Source organism: Pundamilia nyererei, unplaced genomic scaffold, assembly GCF_000239375.1.
Source record: "Pundamilia nyererei isolate P.nyererei 1_Seehausen unplaced genomic scaffold, PunNye1.0 scaffold00048, whole genome shotgun sequence".
Taxonomy (NCBI): domain Eukaryota; kingdom Metazoa; phylum Chordata; class Actinopteri; order Cichliformes; family Cichlidae; genus Pundamilia; species Pundamilia nyererei.
Genome location: NW_005187449.1, coordinates 2,760,198 through 2,782,138, shown reverse-complemented (window position 1 = coordinate 2,782,138; position 21,941 = coordinate 2,760,198). Strand labels below are relative to the sequence as shown.

The following is a 21,941-nucleotide window of genomic DNA, read 5'->3' as shown; positions in this document are numbered from 1 at the left end:
CGGTCACCATGCTCGCCTCTCTGGGTTCAAATCCAGCCCGGGGCCTTTCTGTGGGGTTGGGATACCCACTGACTGTAAATGCCCCTCGGGTCTCTCTGCGTTAGCCCTGCCACAGACTGGTGACCTGTCCAGGTGGACTGGGAGCTGGGATAAGCTGCATGGACAGACAGCATCATCTGAAAAACAAACTACTTCACTGACTGAGCCGGCAAACAGAAACTTTCTGCACGGTGCCTCCAGGGTCTTTTGGTGCGTTTTGCTTTCATAACGTGTGCGCTGTCAGACTCACACGCACACCTGCACATATGAAGCACGGGTGCTTATTTCACTCCACACAATACAAAAAAGTCCACAAAGTAATCAAAGACTCTTCACAGACTAATCTTTTATAAACTGTGGTAATTTAAAAGCAGTTTTATTAAAGAAAAACAAAGTTTCCGTTTTGGTTCCAGTCACGTTTCTACACTTTTCCACGGGACTCTGTTCACAGTCCGAGATTTTCTGATTCCTAAACAAGATCTTAGTCCAGTTTATAATGATCGATCTAAGAATTGAACTAGTTGAAGTACTTCAACTTGTTCAATTCTTAGATCGATCACAGTTAAAACACCTCGATTATACATATAATCGAGGTGTTTTAACTGTTTAATTAAGCCAAGGTTTAAACCCGGGACTGTCCCAGCTGTGTTCGCACAGTTTTTACATGTTTCAAACATCACGTCTTGTTCCTCACAGGACTCAAGTTACGTGCTAGACCTGAAGAGCTCTGATATATTAGGCCTGTGTAGTCTGAACTCAGGGTTTCAGACAAAAGACAAAAGAAAAGAACCCAGAGGAGTCTGTGCGCTTTCTACACACACTGACCCGCTCCCGCGCGCACTCCGTCTCTATCACCATAAACATGTGCACACATCTGCAGTCAGCAGCATCATGGAAACAGATCTGCTCATTTTCCACAGGAGAACTCAGCTCAAAGAAAAGCACCCATGATTTTCCTCATTAACGGCGCGTCCATCAGAGCTGAAGACAGCTAACCAGGAGCCTCTCCACGGAGGCTGCTGTGGATCCACTCTGTGGATGTCTCACAAACGGGAGGCAAAAACACAGAAACACTCAAAGTGAGTCTCGGAGAAGCTTTCAGAGCAAACACCAGACAGCAAGCCCATCCTACACGAGTCTGCAGCTGAAACAGCCTCACACTTTGTGACTTACATGTTTCACTGGAGCGGCAGCTGGTCCCCCCGCAGGATCATTCTCCCTGTCCGGTGTCCGAGGGAAGGTCTTCTTTCCTCCTCTTTCTTTTCTCCCTTTTTTCCTCTTTCCCTTTTTCTTTCTCTGCTTTCCAGTTTTTTCTCGCGCTGAAAGTTTTCAGACTCCAAATCAGCAAATCCAGAATGCGCCCAGGACGCGCAAAAGTCTCCAAAGTTTAGAGAGTGAGAGGGAGGGCGATGCAGAGAGAGAGGCGGGGAGAGCGAGGGGTGACTCGCTTTCCTGACCCGGACTGCCCGGCGAAGGAGCGCGAAGACGTTTCAGCTGAGGAAAAACACAAGCACGGGCTTTTACTTCAGCTCAGGCTGGAATTTATACGATTAATCTTCCGCCCAAATCATCAAAATAAAAGCTGTCTGACAGAACAAACAGAACAATCAGCTGTCACACTGAGCACGGCCCCACCCGCAGGTCTCACCTGCAGGAGCAGATCCTGGAAAATAAAGTACAGAGGAGACCATCAGGCTTTTATTGTGAAAAACACACTGCGCGCGCGTCATCCACAGGTGGTTCACACATGACAACAACATGAGAAAATAAAAATAAGAAATCTGTCTGTTACACAAACAGGTGACCTCTGACCCCTGAGACTCAGATGATCATCAGTGCCATGGTAACAGGAGCCTCATCCTGCCTGTGAGCTTCAGGGCTGTGCGTGTGTAGATGTTCCCTCAGTGTTGGCTAGCTCAGTTCCATCTATTTCTTTGTTCCTGACAACTTTTAAAGTATTTTAATTCTGCTTGATGTCATTTCCAGCCACGCATCAATTTCAGAGCTGACCGCTCATTTTAAACCAATGTTTCAGTGATGAGGTTAGAGTTTGTGCTCCAAACAGCCAGGCGCATAGTTTTTTTTTGCTCTTGGGTCCATATGAGATCACAGAGGGCGAACTGAGCAAGCAGGCGACACAGCGTTCATTTCTGCATTTTCACTTATTCGTTAATGACTTGCAGATAAATGCTGCTCATTACCAGCATGCATTGTGATTACTCGCCCTTCAGTGGTCAGAATGTTCTTGGTCAAGGGAGGACAAGGAGCGCGTGCAGATGAGTGGAAACAGAGAGCTGCACGCTGCATCTCATTTGCCTCTAAATGTCAATCAAGACGAACTTCCTGCCTGATAAGAAGTTCGGGAGCTGCACGGATTTGCATTCTGCTGGAAAAACTCCTGAGGGAGGAGATCCCTGAGGGCCAGGAAACGCGTCTGATGGAGTCGGCGCACAGACATGATGACGCCTGACGCAGCAGCAGGTAACCGCCCTGTCCTGCTCCCAGCTGCATCCTCACTGAACCAAACTGGACCCACATGAGTCAAAGAACTCCATCTGCTCTGCCCACTCTTTCTAAAATGTTCTCTTAAACGTGCTCCGAACTCGAGTTCATACCACAGATTTTTCACACAGTTTGAGTCTCAGTGGTCTTTAGCTCTGGTAAAACGTTTTCATGCTGTAGTTCCTGCTGCACAAGCGTACACTTTACCTGTGTTGGTACTAGACTTTGTTCCAAAGGTCGGCGGAAGCTGAAGGTGTAAAAGGCACAAACACCTGTCAGGCCCAAATTTAAAGCTTTAACAGGATCAAAACAGGTGAGTTTAAAAAAAAAATGTTCTCAGATATTTCTGCCATGAAGCTGGGAGTCTGGAGGGCGCCTCAGGTGGACATTAGAGGAACTGCAGCACACCCATCTGGCCCTACTGGCTTTACGTTTCAGTCCTGGAGGTCTCACGTCGACAAATATCTACAACAGCGACTCACAGCTTTCAAAGTGGAGCCCTCTTATGAAAACATCAGCTTCGGGCTCACAAACTCATGCTGCCGTTTAATGAAGTAAGAAAGTTTTCTGAGAGCAAAGAGACAGAGAGAAAAAACAGTGAAAAAGGAGCAGGCTTATATAATATTAATAAAAAGGAAACAGTTTGTTCCTGGCAGATCCACCAGAAGAATAAAAGCACTTTTATGACAGAGGACAGAACAAGAAGTACAGTGACTGGAATCGGCATGAAAAGTTAAAAACGAGTCTTTCAGGCTTCAGTCTGTTTGTCTTCCAAATATAGAAGCAGCAATGCTTCAATACAGAGAGATTTAAAAAAGCAGATGAAGACATATGAACAAGGAATGAGGAGGATGCACTGATCACAGGTCTGATTCTTTCCGAATCTTCATAATAATCAACAACATGCTGAAACAATAACGATCTCGGCATTTAAGACTTTTCAGGTTTGAGGAACTTCACCTTCAATTTTTACCATTAAAGAAAAAACTCAGTGACTCAGTGTTTTATGAGAATGATGATTAGTTTGATAGAGAAGTGCATTTATGTCTGATGATTAAAGCGTACTTTCATCTCTCACCCTGTCTCCCCGTCTAAAACAAAACTCACTCTTCTCTTCCAGTGACAATCTTTATTCGTGGAGTAAGTAAAGTAAAACAATCGGTCCTCCAGCTTTAGTGATCTAACATACAGGAGGCCTCTCTAATAAATCTTAGAGGAAGCGGCTAAGGCAGGTTTATGTTGACATAGAGGAACTCTTCCTGTTATAAAGAAGCCGGTGATTCAGGTTCTGGAGCAGCTGTGGGTAAATCAGACCGTTTGAAACAGAAATCAAACAGCGTCTGCTTAAAGCAGGGGTGGGGAACTCCAGGCCTCAAGGGTCAGTGTCCTGCAGGTTTTAGATATCACCCTGGGTCAACACACCTGAATGAAATTGTTCTCCACCCTTTCCTTTACCTACCAGACCCTTGTACCGCAGGATTAACCTGAGTGTCCCAGTCCTGGACATTTTTTTTTGTTTGTTTGTTTGTTTTTAACTGGGAGGATCCCAGGCCTGATTTTTGTTGATGTATTATAAATGTTCTCGTTTTATTGTTATTTACTTTATTCTCATTAAATACATATCCATTTAAAATTTCATGTTATGTTCATACATGTTAAAAATACCTGCAAATAAAATGAGTTCAGTGACAATTACTGTTTGTTTTAATCAAATTATTGATAACACAAAAGTTAAACTAATGCAACACATATAACAACATAACGAATATATTCAAATAAATACATTTCTTCATGCATAACTCATTTTGGAACGAATCTTTCAAGAATTGAAAACAGTCTGTCCATCCTTTCCCTGCTCTCTTGCGCTCTCCTCTCCTCAGCCTCTCTTTGCTGCCTTTCTAATGGAAAGCCTTTGTCCTATCACCTATCACATTCATGAGGACACTCCAGTGCCAAGTACCAACAGTGAGCTTCCCACTGACTCCCTCTCCTGAGCCTGGATACTTGCAATCCTAAAGGCAGAGGAAATCAAAAAAGACAGTAGACAAATAAAAACAACACAACGACTCTTAGTAATTGCACATTTATTAATGTGCGTTCTTAAGAATTATCTTCTTGATAACACGCATACATACTTTGTATTTTTCTTTAAGATTTCCCATTTCTTTCTGGCCTGCAAAGGGGTGACTTTCCCCTGCAGGTCCAGCTTCTCCAGAACTGCCCTGATCACACTCAAAAAATAAGAGAAGAGAAAAAACCATGGCAACTATGTTAATCTGTAAATCCAAAAGTTTTCACAGCAGAACACAAGAGCTGTGAAATCTGGACATCACAGGTTCTGTACAGCATGAGGGTTAATAAAACTGTACTCATATGAATATGATGTGTAAATTGATTTATTCATGTACCTCCAATGCCACAGTGGCCAAATTCTTCACCCCAGTGAAGAGGTGATGATTTTCTCCTCTCATTTTAATAAACTGAGCCATTTGGTCTTTGTTCCCTAAAACTCATCACCAAAAGGTTAATTTGAAAAAATAAAAGAAATAAAAGAAATAAAAATTAGCTGTATGTAAGTGGCAATACATGAAAAACTGCAGGACCCACCATACAAGCTAGTTTACGCGCAATTTTTACGAAGATTATTTTAATTACACAATAACCATAAGCAAATGCCAAAGCCTAACAACACAACTGCTACTAAAATGTAACTTTTGTACCACCAGACTTTCTTATACTTACATTGAAAAGTGCATTCCTCTCCCGCATTAACTCCCACTTCGACAGCAATTGTTATGAGAAAAATTCTCCTGTATGACCCGCAATGAATCCTGGGATATGGCTGGCCACAAAGGATACACCTGACCCATCTTTCAAATCTGGGGAAATGAAAGATGCATTTGTTGCCACATTTGGAGGACTCCTCAAATTTGGACAGCCTTCGTCGCATCGCTGTGATGTAAATGCCTACAAATGCGGCCATTGAAGCATGCTACCCCTGAATGGAGACAACCGTTGAGGAGGTAATTTAGCCATTTAAATCAGCTGTGTTGGATCAAGGACACCAGCCCTTGAGTTCCTCACCCCTGGCTTAAAGATGTATTCTCCCATTTGTCCACCAAGGCATCCTCCCTGCACCAACTCTGTGGCTCTAAAAGTTTTCACTTCTAATTTCCAGAGAAAAGGTTGCAGAGACATGAACATTTAACTGTGACAGGTTAAGCTGGACATAACTCAGAGATTAGTATAGGTAGACATGCTGAAGTTTTGACGATAAGCTGGGACGCCTCACCTCTGACCGTCCCCGGCTGGTTCCTTTGGACTCTGCAGAAAACATCGTTGTGAAGCAAAGTGAAACCATGTGTGGCCACATGACACAGGAAACCCGTCCATAACAGCCTCAGCGAGTCCTCAGGAGGATTTCTCAGAAAGGAGAGACTGACCAGAATCAAACACTGGTTCAGTCTTCAGGACGAACCCTTCTCAGCAGTTGTGGCTTTGCAACACGATCTGCTTTACCACAGATGCTCTATGTCAAATTAAATTGTGTTGGGCACCGCTTTAACCCAGACGTCTCAAACTTGAATGCGTCTGCTTCATCACAGGAAGCTACTTTCCTTAGTGCTGCAGTCACAGTTGAGAAAGTGGCTGCTGACTGCTACAGGCCCTGAATCATTTTACCTGAGCACAGATGAACTCGTAGTCTTGTAGCCGCTAAAGATCTCCAACCACTCAGTTTTTGTCGTCTTGGTGTGTCACTGTAGCAATAAGATGGAGTCAGTATTGGTAATTCTATGAAATCTGCCTACAATAATAGTTAACCATGACAAATCAGCAGACATCACAGGTCCTCTACACAGTTGCATCGTTTTTTACCTGCAAAATGGAAAAATGGAAGTATCACCAGAACCCAACCAGCTGCAGCGCTTCCGACAATCCAGTCCTGTAGGAAGACGTGTTGAGGACGAGTTGGACTCATCGATGCAGAATCATTTTCATTACTATCTGCCTGCATCTATAAATGAGCTGAGAGTGACATCATCAGTCCCACCAGGAGACCTGTCTGATCAGCACAGGATTGAAAATGAGTAGAGTGTTGCTACTAGTATGAAAAAAATCAAAGCAATCATCTTCCTACTTGCAGGAAGTTGTGGTCTTATTTTTACTCTGCTGTTACCGAGCCGTGAATTATTCATTTTCTTCACTGTAGATTTGTGGTCAATATTTAGACGTGTCCTCGAACCTGTGAGCAGACATCAACCTGTGGTTGGTCTGCAGCCCTTTGGAGCGGGTGTTTGGAGTCGTTATTCAGTCACCGGCAGCAGATTAAAAGACCTACGCTGTTGAGTTGTGTTGCTGCTCTTTGTGATGGTTAGCTAAATGAGACTAATAGTAGAAGAAGCCGAGAGCTGCTGCCTCCTTTTGAAGAAATGGGTCCTCCCCGAGGGGCGGCTCAGAGACGACCACAGAGCACCGTCTGCAGGCTTCGAGGGTTTTCCTTCAGTGTTGGAGGATCTTTACAGCGCTGAGCTAATAGCAGGATCCATCTGGTCCTACTATAAAGATGCAGATTTCATTAACATGGAGCTCATTCTGCTGCGCGTCTGTTGGGCTTGAGCTACACATGCTTTCATTTCCAACACAGTGACATCAGTTATGAATAAAACACAAACAGGAAGAATCAACACTGCTGTGCATTTCCAACATTTTATTCAAATTGCTGTAAATCACTGATTCTGACAGAAGCTTCGTGCAACTCTGAAAACCTTCAAACAAACCAAGAATGATTAACATTAAATAAAGAGAAGAGAACTAAAGCTGAAACAACAACTGCCACCCCCATCTCCACCAGCACACACACGGTGATATGTCAACATGAAACAAGCTTTCAGGAGATAATCCTCCGCCTCCTCGGCCACACGACGAGTCAGAAGGCCGACAGCCACGCTGCCCCAAGGCCTCGCCGCCTCCATTTATTCTGCATCACTGAATATCAGGACAGCGTCCGTTTGACAGTGACACAAATGAGACAGTTTTCTGTTACAGAAGAGCAAAACGCCAACAGCCAAAACAATCACAGCGAGCAGTCGCAGACGTCCCGACAGCAGTGATTCAGACACAGACACTTTTTCCTTTCTGATATCGTAGAAGAAGAGAACCTGAAGCAGGGAGCTGAAGGCCGTTTGAAAACGAGCATAGCTCGTTCAGCGTCTGTCGCGTGTCATCTCACACTCTTGGCATTCTGAGGAATACTCTTATTAGTTTTATTGTGTGATGGGAAGATTGACATTTAGGTTGTTTTTTTATATACTTGTGTGAAGTTCGAAGCTGCACTTAGAAGATGAGCTAATCGAGTCCGAGATCACTCAGCGCCCTCCATCGCAGTTAGAAAAGACGTGACATGGACTCACTCGTGAAATCTCTGAAGATTTTGGGTAATTTTGCAGGAAAAATGGCAACAAAAAAAACCCCCAATTACTTAAATCTAGCCGCCAATTAATTTAGTTTGGCCCCTGAAACTCTTACAGTTGTGATTTGTCATTAATGCTGTGTCAGCAGAAAAAAGGTTGAATGTTGTGACCTTAAAGTTACTTCGAGCTGAACATTTTTTTCTCACCATATACACAGAACACAAACAGAGCCTGCTGCACTCAAACCAAATATTTCCGCTGTTTTTATTGTGTCGATCTGCGAGTTCCTAAATCGTCGTTCTGCCCGTGACACAGTTTAGTGTCAGGAAAGCAGAACATTTTCATTTTCTTGTTTATTTCTCTTTAAAGTTTGAACAGAATGATTTCAGACTTATTTTGTACTTTTTGTAAAAAGTGATGTTTCAGAGATTTGCTTTCCATGGTAACGGTTTACCGATGCGTACGCGGCGAGCTCCGTGATGTTAAATGGCAGCCCGAGGACCTTCTGCTGTCTTTTCAGACCAATGATGAAGCTGTGATGTGCGTCAGTCGTCAGAGTCGCCGTGTTCTGCCGTTGGACTGTTGTCCTGTCAATCAGTGCGACTCGCAGCCACACACAGGCAGCTATTGTTGAACGCTGATTTCCATCGTGTCCTCGTCTGATGGCGAGCTCAACGGCCCTCTTCAGTGTGTGTGTGTGTGTGTGTGTGTGTGAGCTGTATCCTCAGCTCGCTGTTGGGCCGGATCAGTGACGGATAGAGTGGCGCTGCTGGAGTGAAAGGGGGGGGGAGAGAAAAGAAGGGATGGAGGAGTGGGCCGGCAGGAGGACAAGGGCCTCATTCTTTGCCGGTGGTGAGGAGTTTCAGGGCTTTCTGGAGGTTCTGGATGGCCGTGCCCACGTCCTCGTACTGCAGGGCGCTGCCGGCGTACTTGCAGTATTTCTGGGCTTTGGTGAAGTCTTCCGGGGAGAGTTGGATGCCGCCTGGAGGGAGGGAGAGTGGAACGACAGGAGGATAAAGGATGGAGGGGGGCAGAGAGAAGGAAACTAGTGAGATCAGATATAATGTACAACAACTACAAAGCAATTAGAGCAGCTCTGAGGGCTGATCGCGCTTGAAGACTGATTTACTGAGAAACACAAAGGGGAGGATTGATGCCAACCATGGCACATTCCATCAAACGGCAGACAGACAGATCTGCACAAGCAACTGTTGAGTTTCCTTAGCTACAGGTGGCTTTAGGAAAGGAGACAAAAGAAAGGAAAACAGCAAAGGATCCCTTTAATGTAGATAACATCAACTCTATGATCACACCCAACATGAAACTTTATCTGTAACATGGAAAAAATGTCCCACGAGTGTTACAGTGACTTGAAGTATTTGGTTATTACTTCTGATGCTATACAACAAAAAACCCTGAAAGTTAAAGGTTACAGATTCATTTTACAAATTTCTTCTCATATAACAATACTTGTGTTACTGCCACTGTGTGAGACAGGATGGATGGATGGATAACATGGTAAATGAACGGTTCTTCTCTTCTACCCCTGCAGTCACAGCTGTTTATACCGAACGCCTCATTTACTCATACGAGCGCGTCTCTGCACTTCCTGTCTCAGCGATCAATATCTAAGCCACAGAAACATGCAGACTGCAGCAGGAAGGGTCACCTCCTGAGCTACAGCTGGGCCTACGATGGATGAATTCAGGAATAGCTGGAATTTTTCTAAAGTTTCCAGCAGCTCCACTCAGTTTTGTTCAACTGCTGCTTTGAATAAAGTTTCAATGATAAGAAAAAAATTTTTTTCTGGGGGTTATAATCAAGCCGCTGTCATCCCATTTTACCAATTTCCTGTAAGTTTCAGTTGTCGTCCGTTTTGTTCTGACCTGCTGCACAAAAAAAAGTGTGTTTGATTGTGAGCATTGGAGAAACGAAGCACAGCATGAGTCTTCTGCTCTGCTCGGAGTTTATTTCTGACTTAAATTGCCTTTAAAACACTCGAAGTCCCGCTGTGATCCGCGTCAGCCCATCACTGTCTGTCAGTGTCAAGGGGATTGTGGGTAATTCATCTCTGCGATCAGAATGTATTTAAATAAAGACTCATCAGTAATCGGCCCGATGAGGGGAGGCGTCAGGGAGGAGACACAGCGTCTGTGTGTTGTTTAATAAAGAGATGTGAGGCTGTAACAAGTCCATGATCCTCGGAGATAAACCGCTCCCTGTGAGATCATCATGTCGCTCAGCCTCTTGCTCTAAACTTGTCCACGATCTTTTGTTTTAAATCTCAACAATTAAAGAATCAGATTTTTCTTATCATCCTCTCCCGTCCTCCCCTCTTTGTCGTTTTACATGAAATATTAAAAATGATGTGATGTTGACCGGTTTTGACCCAGTTCAGTTTAGTTTTATTTTGCGTAGCAATTAAAGAAAACACAAACAAAAGAAGTGTAAAAGTGAAGATCCCGACACACCGAAACACTAAGTAATCTAAAGTTTTACACCCTGTGTACAAACTACCAAACAGCAGGAGGTAGAAGCTCAAAACTTATCGAGACCGACTGCTTTTCGTCAAAAAATAAAGAAGTTAAAGAAAGTTTTCAAGCTGAGTTACTCTCACACTGAGACGGCTCGATCGGAGGGATGAACATTTCCCATATTAAAGTTGAACACGAGCATTCCTCTCAAAGTCAGTTAATCTAATAAAAAGTTAATTTAATGGTTCACGGTTTTATTTATAGTCTTTATAGCTGAAACTTCATAAAGGTTGGCTTTCTTATATTTTTCCTGAGATATGAGTAATATTGAGTATCCAGGATCATTTGTAAATTCTTATTTCAGATGGGTTTTACTAATTTTAATATTTATGCTCCGTTTCAGTGGTGGAATTTTTAAGATTTCCAAATATTATGAAATTTTATGACATTCTGTGTTTTTTTTTAATTAATTAATTTTTAAACAGTCAAAGAACATCTTCAGATAATTTTCTACTTCATTCAGTGGTTGTTCCACGTTATTTCCCTGGCACACTGGTGTGTGACATCGGCAAACAATATGACCTTCAATGACTTTGACATTGCAGCCATGTCACTGATGTACAGTATAAAAAGCAGTGGCCTGATGACAGATCCCTGAGGAACCCAGCAGAGATTGATTGAGCTTCCAAGATAACTGTTAACCTATACACACACACACGTCGTGGGTTAAGTAAACAGTTGTGATCGACTTTCTAACAATGATTTTTTAGATCTAAAAATATTTTCACAGCTTATTCTTTGGTTTCATTTGTAGGAGTTACTGAATCTATAAGGTCAAGCCTGCAGTGACAAAAAGATGTTTGTTTTTTCTTCTAAAATTCAAAAATGTTCTCTAACCAATAAGAACAGTGAAAAAAGGCAAGCTGGGGTTTTATTTGCAGCATATTCCACTCTTGGCCCTCCACCCATCAGAGTCTCTAGGGGCTCACAGCTCAGCCTGAAGAAAACACAGCTCGTAATGTGGGTGTAACACTATAGGATACATAGACCCTCCTTCCCATACAGGACTCCAGAGTATTCTATAGGGGAAAAGAAAAAACCCAACCTTGTAAAGACCCTGCCTCCAGGAAACTGGATCATGAGCTCAGAGCATGTTTCTCTTTCCCTTACCTTTATTGCCCTCTTCTACTTGCCCCTCTGATGCTTCCTCCCCAATGTTTAAGCGCATGTTTTGAACGTTCCAGCTAGGAGTAACGGTTGTTTGGTTTCTGCCTCTCTGACGATTTTGGAGCTTGGTCATGGACACGGATATGTTCCACCGTCTGTCCCTGCTTACCGGTTACCAGCAGAAACTTTGGTCCTTTAGCACTGCTGTTGGAGCTGTGCTGCTGCTCTGGAAAATTAGGTTGATGTTGTATTGTTAAGAAACCTGACCACACAAATGTAGGGTGAGCAGCTGATATCAGACTGAAAGTTTCTGTGAGGTTTCAGACTGAAAATGGCTCACAGTCGCTGCTCCAGCTGTGAGATGGGTGGAGTTCAAGTTATTAACTAAAAAAAAACAACTTGTTTTTATGAAGTATGGGGTCACTGTGTCAGCACGAAGCAGGGAGAGATGGAAACAACTGCAGAGGCATAAAGATTTGACTCTTTGGACGTACCATTTCAGCTCTATGAGGACAGGTTACAGGTCATAACAGATCAGTGACCAGTCCAATTAACACATACTGTACAAACTGCCTCCAACCATCAGATTCATCCAGTTTTAACTATATTCTAACTTTCTTCTCGTTCATGATCTTTTGCTTCTTACCTGTCTATCCTTGATTTTACTGTCTATCCAGTCACAATTCATTTACTTTTGCAAAATCGGTAGACATTAAAAAAGCAAGAAATTTCAACACAATAATACAAATAAAATCCTGAAAGAATCCATTCCTAGAGTCCCTGACATTTATGTAGAGTCTTTGCTCCCTTGTTGATTTGCTTTCTTGTTTGAAACTGTTCCCTCCTCTCTTTGCATCTACGGGTGGTCGATTGGCTCCTTTGAAGTCCCATCATCTCTCTTCTAGCCTTTACCCGATCATTCCATTTTTCCCTCTTTCATCACTCTACTTGTTCAGGATGTTTCACTCCCTCAGTCGATCCTTCCCTCCTCAGAGGACACTCTTTAATGTAAACCAGGCCTCTGCTGCACTCTCCTCGCTCTACGCTTTGCTCTGCAAACAGACCACGAGACGTGGTCTTGGACGGGACACGTCTCCAAGCCACGAAATGACTGACGGCGCAAAATCGAATCATGTTAACGCATTCTGACGAATAATATTCAGTCTCACTGCTGACAACACGAGCAGGTTACTGCAGGCTCTGAATGCTGCAGACAGAGTCAAGACTACGACCTCCACTCCAGGGACCTGGTCTGATTCTCTTCTTCTTCTCTTTTGTGTTTGAAAAGTAAATATCAACGTTACTTCAAATGAACACAGCACCTTGGTTTTTTTGCTTTTTAAACACGTTTACTGATTCTACAGGTGACTGACCGACACTGTTGACATCACAATGATAAATCACAGTCCACAAATGTACACGAACGTGTCCATACTTGCCGAGTTGGGCACGAGGCTCAAGTCATTACCATACCATGATAACAAATCCAAAAATGATCTAAGATGCGCTACATATTTCTGTTAGACAGTTCGGACATAGTGAACCTCCATTTACAGGGTGTTTCCAGAAACCAGGTTTCTCTGAACAATCCTCAGACGTGACAGTGAGCAGCTGTCACTGGATCTACTTTGTACTCATAAAACAGTCTCACAGAAAAGCAGTGATAAAACATCCAACCATCTGCACAGTCTAAGGGCGATAACTGTCTCTTATGGACAAAGAAAAAAAAAATCAATTTAAAAAACCATAAAACATGGTGAATGAGCAGATTTCACTTGGAGATTCCACTCAATTCCACTCTTAATAAAAACGGTTTCTGTCTGTAGTTCACTCACTTCGAGTTTCTTCACAAGTGGAAAATGATGCACATCATCTGCATTGAGCGCCTGTCTGAACACAAAGTCTTGAATATCCACTACCCACAATGCAAATCTCTGCAGCTTTTCCTTCCCACTGTTGCCACAGCACTTGGCTCGTATGGGTCATGTGATTGTATTGTAGGGTCTTCACCTTACAATATCAAGCACCTATCTAAATAAAACTGAACTGAACTGCATTAAATGCATCCACCCTCTTCCTGTCACATAAAAGATGAAAACTAAGATGGAAACTGTCCTCAGCAGTTGTCCTGAAGGTGGCCTCCTAAAATCCTGCGTGTAGATAGAGTTTCCTTAAACACGAGAAAGTTAAACGCTGAGGTCACTTGTGTATTTTTGGGCATACAGACCGCAGCAAGACTTTTCTTCCATTAAACAGAGGGAATAAATCTACAGATCCATCCAGCTAATGCTTCTTCTGCACAGTTAATGTGTAGCATATGAAACAATAATAACACCAAATTAGTTTTCTACTTTAACATTAACATGGTGGGCGCCTCCATAAAGGACCTCTGAGAGTCTCTGACAAGCAGGGCAGGCTGAAAGAACAGATCAACAGATAATATCTCTCTTGGCTCTGTGGCTCTCGTAAAACACGCTCCTCTGCTCTTAAAAGTGTCCTGGAGAAGAACGGGAAAGAAATGATTGAATAATGTTTCACCATAAGCTTCTAATCCCCTGGCTGATTTCTCTGAGCTGGGAAAAGACTGGGAAAATATGCTGACTGCATATACTCCACAACTAGAAGAGCCTGAGAGGCAGAGGAGGGGGAAACGTGGAAAAACCAGAGACCACAGCGCTTAACGTGGAGGGAGACATTTGAAGAGGGGTGTTTGGAGAGGTGGTCGAAATAAGAAATGATCTCAGGAGTCATTAACTGCAGGATTTCTTGAAATAAAAAGAGTAAATGAAACGAGCTGACAGCTTTCATAATGAGAAACCAATTAGTTTTCAGAAGGTGAGCCAGGAAGGACCCCAGCTGAAACGTTCCTGTTACTGACTGACGCCGTTTCTAGATCTTATTATGTTTCTTTGTTCCTTCACTGGTTTTGTTTTCCGTTACAGTGACACATCTTTGGGGTGTTGTGAATTCATATTATTTATTTACATTTGCAGCACTCTGCTCTCACAGAGTCTCGTCCAGAGGGTTAAATCAATGAAAACTGAAAACCAGTGCAGATATTCTTTGTGCTTCTCATGCTGCTACCTGTGCACAATGGTAAATTCTCACAATCGCCCTGCCCAGCCAAAGAGCCACGCAAACAGACACCAACCAGGAGCCATAAATCACACACGGGAGATTACTGCTATGGAAACTGGCATGAATGGGGATGTATATGGATGTATTAGTCCCTGTGCTCATCGGGAACGACTGCGTGCTGTAAAATCTAACCCTGGTGCATTTACAGAGGCCCAGAGTAAGTCAGTGGAACATAAAAAAATCTAGCTGATAACTATACAGCTCTGATATCTTAATGGCATTTCAACGCTGCAGTAAAACTCTCGTACAAAATCATGCCAGTGGTCAAATAAATGAGTGACAGTTTGTTTAAGGGTTAAAGATTAATGGTACTCTGTTACATCACACGTAAACTCAAAGAAAAAAAAAGAGGAGACTGACTGAATTAAAAAGTTTGAGCCGGCTGCAGAGGAGACGCTCAGGGCTGCCGGAAAGAAACACCTGCTTCTTCACCGCATCTTCATTTCAGAGTCTTTGACGAGTTTTAACGGAGCGCTACGAGCTCCATTTTTCTTCATTATCTGCCTGGACTGAGGCTTAATGCGCTGCATCAAAAAGGCTTTTTCATTTTAATTATAACAGCGATTGGACAAAAGTTTAACTGCCCGAGTCACACGGTTTATTCAGAACATCTGAACTCACCTTGACAGAAAACTGAAGTTTGAATGATTCAGTGATTTGTCATAAAGTTGCTGCTGAGCCGGCCGACTGAATATTTTTATCTGAGGAACTGCGTGATGCTAGTTTATGCATGACCGGCTGACTAAGCAACCTGCTCAGTCTTTAAGGTTATATGGTATAATATGCTCTATGGCTGCACTGTGCACACTGCAGCAGCGTACAATTCCTCTGCAAACATTTTACTTTTTGCTTGCTGCATGAATGACACGTAATCACTGACTGTATAAAGGTGGGCAGGTTTAAGCCTGTGCACCTGCTTCATTTATCCTTGCTGGTAGCTATGCCCATCGTTTATGTCGAGTCAGTGGTCTTCATGGTCTCAATTAAATTTCTTTATGTATTGATGTCACAATAAAGCTGGTTAATCTGCAGCTCATAAACACAGTGATGTGTTACACATTACACAAGCATATATTAAACACTTTTCTATAATCACGCTGTGTTTGCACTGTAACTATCATGAACAGAGTAAAGCAGAAGGCCGCTGTGTCCCTTCTGAATGCATAAATACATTAGATACAAACATTAAACACGTCCCACGTGAGCCATTGTCGTATGTAAAGCCTATTTTTCGGCTGTTCTCAGTTGTTGTCACAGGTTTTTCTTTACTGAGAGCCTTTGTGAAGCAGTTTTTTTTTAACTTTGTGGTTCTTCTGTTTGTGCCATAATAGCAGGTGAATGGAAACACTGAAGCTGCTCAGCTCAACCTGCTTGTGCTCTGCCAGCCGCTGAGCAGCTTCTCTAAAACAATTTGAAACCACACGTTTAAAAACAGCAGCAAAGTGTGAATTACGGGAATGATGCTCATCCTGCCCTCCAACCACGCTCCCCCTCTCCCTCTCATTCTGCCGCTGACCGCCAGCAGCTAATGACAGTCTAGACAGCGGCGAAGCGGCGGTGCTGAGGTCGTAATGATGTGTTCGATGGCAGACAGACGGACGAACGGCGCGAGGTCCAATCTGACAGAGGCCACCATCTCCTCGAGTGCCACTTTCACTGGTTATCTTATGTCTCCTGGTGCTCAGGAGGAGAAAGAGGAAAGCGCAGTTTCTCAGCCTGGTAATGGAAACTGGAAAACGATCCTTCCATCATTTCATCAGGCTCAGTGTGGCAGATTAGCTGCTGTCCTCTTTTTAATTGAGAAATAAATATGAATGGCTTTGCCATCAAAGTCCTGATTCATCACCAAAGTACTCGGCGGGGTTAATGAAACGCTCCGACTCATTACACTCCAAGGCTGTGAGTGAATCTCTGGGAATCTTGTTAGATGTTGCTCTTTATAATTCGCTCTGTGTAACATATTCATGTCGACAGCGTCTGAAGTCATTTCCTATCATTAAAGTCCATTAAGCTCCTTAATGCGAGTCCTCTTGTGCTACTCATTAACCACATAACGTTAGCTTCCCACTCACTCTCTGGCTCGCCATGTTCGCATCTTCCTTGGTTTATACTCGAGGCGTCTTTCCATCAACAAGTTTTACACATGCGTTTATAAAAAGTTTAATAGGCAAAGAAAAATCCAACAGATTCAGTTTAAGACTCAGCAGCAAAAACGTCCTGTCTGTTTGCAGCGGCGAGGACAAAGGAAAATGAAGCACATGAAGTTCTAAATTTCTACTTATGTATTAAATTAAATAACTATAATAGTATAAATTATACTTTGTATGTGTGCACAGAACAGAGGAGGAAAACTAAGCTTTTACTATTCTGAATAAATTCTTTGGGACATTTTTGAATGATGTGTCAGGCCTTACTCTCCAACATCATCGAAACAGCAAATGAAGGAAAGTTACAGGTGAACGGTGCTCGTCCAGAAGAGTTCAGCTCACACTAACACACTTTACCTTTGATTTTTTTTCTTTAATTTGTCAACTGTGCACAGAAATATGATTCCAGTGGAGTGCGGTGGAGCGACAGACAGAGACCATATGCAGAAACTTTTTTTCATCCTTATATTAATACAATATGTCTGGTAGAGAGCGCTAAACGGAGGCCACCGGGGTCTCAAACTGGATTTAGAGGCAGTCAAAGTTTGGAAACAGTCTCAGGAATTTATTCCAACTTCACATTTTTGCATTTTCACTATAGGAACATTCGGTATCCAGATGAGCGTAGAGAGCAGCAGGAATGGTTGTTGGCCTTAAACCAGTGAGACGTCTTTTACGAAGCAGTTTTTAAACCAGTTCAATGTGAAAGCAGGATTACCTGCAGACACCAGAGAGCCTCTGACTCAGGTGAACCGCCTGCAGTCTGAGCTTTGTGTTTATAGGGAGTTGGAAGGAAAAGCAGTTGTGTATCGTGTCTGCAGTCATCTGTAAGTGTGTGTTTTCTTACCCTGCTGCTGGGCGCTGAGCAGTGTGGGGTCAACAGTGGGCACTGATCGGGGCATAGGCACAGGTTTAACAGCTTCTGCTGGTCAACAAAAACACTTCAAATTATGATTGTGGTAAATATTCAAGGAAATACTCAGTAACGAATGGCCAAAACTATATTTCTAATAACTATGCCAGTTATCAATAATCTGTGTTTATATCTAACACCTGCGTTAGAGTGCCAAAGATGGACAGGTCAACATCCATCATCTTCCTGACCTTTACCCAGCAGGCCACAGTATTTCAGCCCCAACATACCCCCATTAGATTATTGGATGCCGTCCTATTTTTCAGTCTGTACATCTCTGAAGCCTCAATCTCAGCTCTGACTGCACAGATATGAATATTTAGTGACAGCTAGCAGAAATCCAGACAAGAAACAACACAATCAAGTGTCTGAAAACGACCAAGCTGCCAACAGATGCTTCACTTTGGATGCTCTCCTAGTGGAAATGAACGAAACGTCACCAACAACACGCTGCGTCACTGCGATCAGGTGGTTACCTTGGAACGAAGCTGCTCTGTAAACCTGTCAGATTTCAGAGCTGTCCTCTGAAAAGTCCCCCTGAGCGTTCATCATCAGTGAGACAGAACTAAACTTTGCACTCAGCCAAGCATGTGAGCAAAGCCCCAAACTCTTTCCCACACACCCGGGCTACAGCCTATCACATGGGTCTGAGCAAAAGCTTTGTTATCAGCAGGGTTCAGTCTCTCCTTGTCTGTCAGCAGGAGCAGGTCCACCTCTGCCTCTCCTCTTTGTGCAGCGGTGACGGTGGACCGATTGTGTGTGTGTTTGTGTTTGGGGAAAGTGTGTTTGCACGGTGTGTGCAGCTCTTTCTGCAGAAGCTTGTGTAATCTATAATCACCTTGAATTACTCGAGGTTTCTGCGTGAATGTTTATTTTTCTATTGTGCCCCATCACTCTGCACAGGAAGCAAAAAACTAAACACCCAATCCTCCATGCAGATCTATGAGGTGGCAACAGTGCCTACACAAGTGCTCTTATACAACATTTTGCCTTTACACTGTTTCGATAAGGGAACAATTACATCTCACTTTGGAGAAGTTTTATCTTCTTTATATCCTCCAGAGAACATCTGCAAACATCTGCGCCAGCAAACATGTGTACATGCGTCTCTCGGGGAGGAGTGTCACTGAAAGCGTCGCCGGTAAATTGCGAGGCCGTCACATACTCGGTGTTATCAGGGGAAATTAGCAGGATTACAGGGCGGGTGACAAGAGAGGCAGCTCTTCTAGTTTAGACCTTTAATGATGGCAGAACAACAGCACGCTGGAAACAGCAGTCAGGTGATCATGGCATCATTATCGTAATTCATTTATATAACACAACGTTTTTTGTCTATAATTAATCATCCACGTTTCAGTGATTGGACAGACCTGGACCCTCACTGAGCATGTGATGAAGCTAGACCACTAACATCTAAACAGCAGTGTGTGTGTGTGTGTGTGTGTGTGTGTGTGTGTGTGTGTGTGTGTGTGTGTGTGTGTGTGTGTGTGTGTGTGTGTGTGTGTGTGTCTGCTGCAGCGACAGTCTCTTTAAATAAAGTGCTCCATGTGCTGCACAACACAAGTCCCATATTCGACAAATTACAGTCTCTCAGACTCTGAAAGTCAGCTGCTGTAAATGACTCTTTCTTAGAAATATTGTACAGCACAATATTATTTACTCTGTTTTAAAGCTACAGAATTTTAAATTGCTGCTATTATTTCATGTTAAACCTCGATGTTCAGAGGCACGGCGGGCCCAGTGCGCTCAGAGGAAGCAGGATGTAATACTGGCGTTTTAAACTCTTTGCATCGTAGCGTAGTGACCTCAGAGAGGTGTGGCAGGCTGATACGAGGTGCGATCGACGCTCGGAGTTTGGCTCACTACGGTGGTGACCTAGTCTCGAAACAGAGCTGAAAGCTGTTTTCATGTGTTTGCACACAGATTTCCAAACACGGACAGATCTGATTGGTCCTCTGAGCTAAATGCTGCCGTGTGACAATGACATAAAACCACTGTGAGATTTTCGAAAGACAGCAGAACTGTCTGCGTGGAGCTGAGGCTGATGGACAATGTGAAGTGAAATGTTTTGCTCGACAAGGACACATGTGTCAAACATGGAGAGCTCAGCACGTACACTCAGCTTGCTATAGACTAAACCGAGTGACCAGCGTGTTGACATGTGGCCACGCTGTTTGTACACACAGCCAACCTCTGTCGTACCTGCAGGCGGCGGCAGCTCGGCCGGCGTGTTGGCCGGAGCGTGGGCTCCTGGTGGGATGTGGATGTTGTTGTAGTTTGTGGTCGGAGGACCCGATGGGGCTGATCCTGGACCGGAAGCAAAACCTATGCCAGGGGCGGGGCCTGGAACCGAACTGTGGTCCTGGTCTTCGGAGGCCTGTGAAGGAGGACCACCCCTAAAAGAACCCCCGTGGGAGAGGCCCAGGCCGGAGAAGCCTTCAGCTCCAAACTCGTCTATCAGAGGGAGAGAGAGAGGGGGGGTCATTAACTGTGAAACAGGAAGATTTCTTCAATGGACAGCAGCTCCAATAAAAACTACTGGAACATTGTTTATGGAAACTCATTTTGCTTTCACACTTGTGTATCACTTCCATATCTCAGAGTTTCAGTGGATCATGAAGGAATTTCTGTTTTCACTGGCACGCGGTTTCTCAGCTGAAGAAACGTGAGAGCAGTGTGGCCGGGATCGGATCCACCCACCTGATTTCACCACTTTCCAGCCCGTCACTGCGCCCTAATCTCTAATAACTACATATCTGTCCACACAGGGTAAAATGGAAATACAGGGATAGAAGTGTAAGTGACGGATCGTGAAATAAGAAAAGTCTTTTTAGCTCACATCAGCCCGGATCATTTACAACCGGTGCCTTTGGTGCTCATCATGCTGCTTACCCTCAGACTCGGTTCAAGTTTCTGTGTCTAAAAGTGAAAAAGGACATTTTTTACCACACGTCAGGATGCAGGAGGTGAACACACTCACTTGGTTTCAATCACACAGTGAAAAAGGGTTCTTCATCAAAAGCACATCAGGTGGAATCCAAAAATGAGTTTGGGGAAAATGATTAGAATTCATGAGAATCTCATTAAAGTGAACAGAAAGGAGGTGTGTAAATCCCACAGATATTACATCAGAAATTGGTTTCAGATGGAGTGTGCAGCGGGGCATGTGTGAGCATTTGATGGAGCGACTGCAGGACTGCAGATGACTGATCGCCCTTGTTTGTTGGTATTCTGTTGCACTTTTAAACACATCACAGGACTGGGGACGTTACACTAGCCACTGACTCCTCTGATTACATTACACCAGTTTATTTTCTGTTACCGACCCGTTAAGCATCATTTATTCAATATGGAAACACAGTTTACAGCAGACCTTCCCAAAGTGCCATGGCAGGGGGGCGCGGTATGAAAAGGAAAAAAACCAAAATGCTTGGACACTGCTAGCACGGGCGCCCACAGAAACACAAAGCAGGAGATGAAGCATCGCTGAATATGTTTCCAAACCAACTTCATTCTAAGCCAAAGACTAGAAAATATGGTGAAGCATATCTGCCCTTTGGTTTCACCTGCACAAGTACCAAGGTAGGTTTCCGCTGTAGAATTGGTCTTCCCTTCGTCGGGAGCAGCGCTGGGCTGTTCAAATCACGGACAAACAGAATCCCACATTCTTGATTTTTAGTTCACAAACACTTGTTGTAATGACTAACTACTCCTGACATTTTGGAGATGTTAGCTCTTTAAACAGTAAAGTTACGGTGGGATACAAATAATATCAGGCTGATCCTGCCACGATTTGTTCCCCCGGTTCAAATCACGGACAAACAGTATCCCACAGTTGTTTATGTTTTTAAACCCATTTTGCACAGAGAGGCATTTTTAAAAAAAAATGTGTTGATAGCAATGTTGAATATTATTATACAGGGGGAAAAAAGAACCAACTACACGTAAAATAATCACACCGTGAGGCCTCTGCCTTTGTAAATGGGGGGACAGTAACTGCGTGTAAAACCTGAAGACAGTCAGATTAACAGTAACAGTATTTCGTCTCTATCTGCTATTCTGCAATTCATCTCATGTAAACAATAACGTGGCGCACAGCCCGACGTGAAAAAAGGCACACACCATCATGTAAAACAAAGGGGGGCCCAGC

The 21,941-nt window shown here is 43.6% G+C and overlaps 2 protein-coding genes across 4 annotated transcripts in view; both read right to left on the bottom strand.

Moving 5' to 3' along the window:
- Positions 1–1,532, bottom strand: part of adgrg6 (adhesion G protein-coupled receptor G6) — a 92,309-nt gene extending 90,777 nt beyond the window's left edge. For both annotated transcript variants that reach the window (XM_005732776.1, XM_005732777.1), the window contains exon 1: positions 1,213–1,532. In XM_005732776.1, the coding sequence (XP_005732833.1) occupies positions 1,213–1,214 (2 nt within the window). In that variant the 5' untranslated portion in view covers positions 1,215–1,532. The remainder of the gene's footprint in view (positions 1–1,212) is intronic.
- Positions 1,533–7,234: 5,702 nt separating this feature from the next.
- vta1 (vesicle (multivesicular body) trafficking 1) overlaps positions 7,235–21,941 on the bottom strand; it is a 56,592-nt gene continuing 41,885 nt past the window's right edge. The window contains exons 6-8 of one of the 2 annotated variants that reach the window (XM_005732774.1): positions 19,994–20,245; positions 17,726–17,803; positions 7,235–8,934 (exon numbers count right to left, since the gene is read on the bottom strand). In XM_005732774.1, the coding sequence (XP_005732831.1) occupies positions 8,789–8,934; positions 17,726–17,803; positions 19,994–20,245 (476 nt within the window). In that variant the 3' untranslated portion in view covers positions 7,235–8,788. The remainder of the gene's footprint in view (positions 8,935–17,725; positions 17,804–19,993; positions 20,246–21,941) is intronic. The other variant, XM_005732775.1, reaches the window with a different exon arrangement.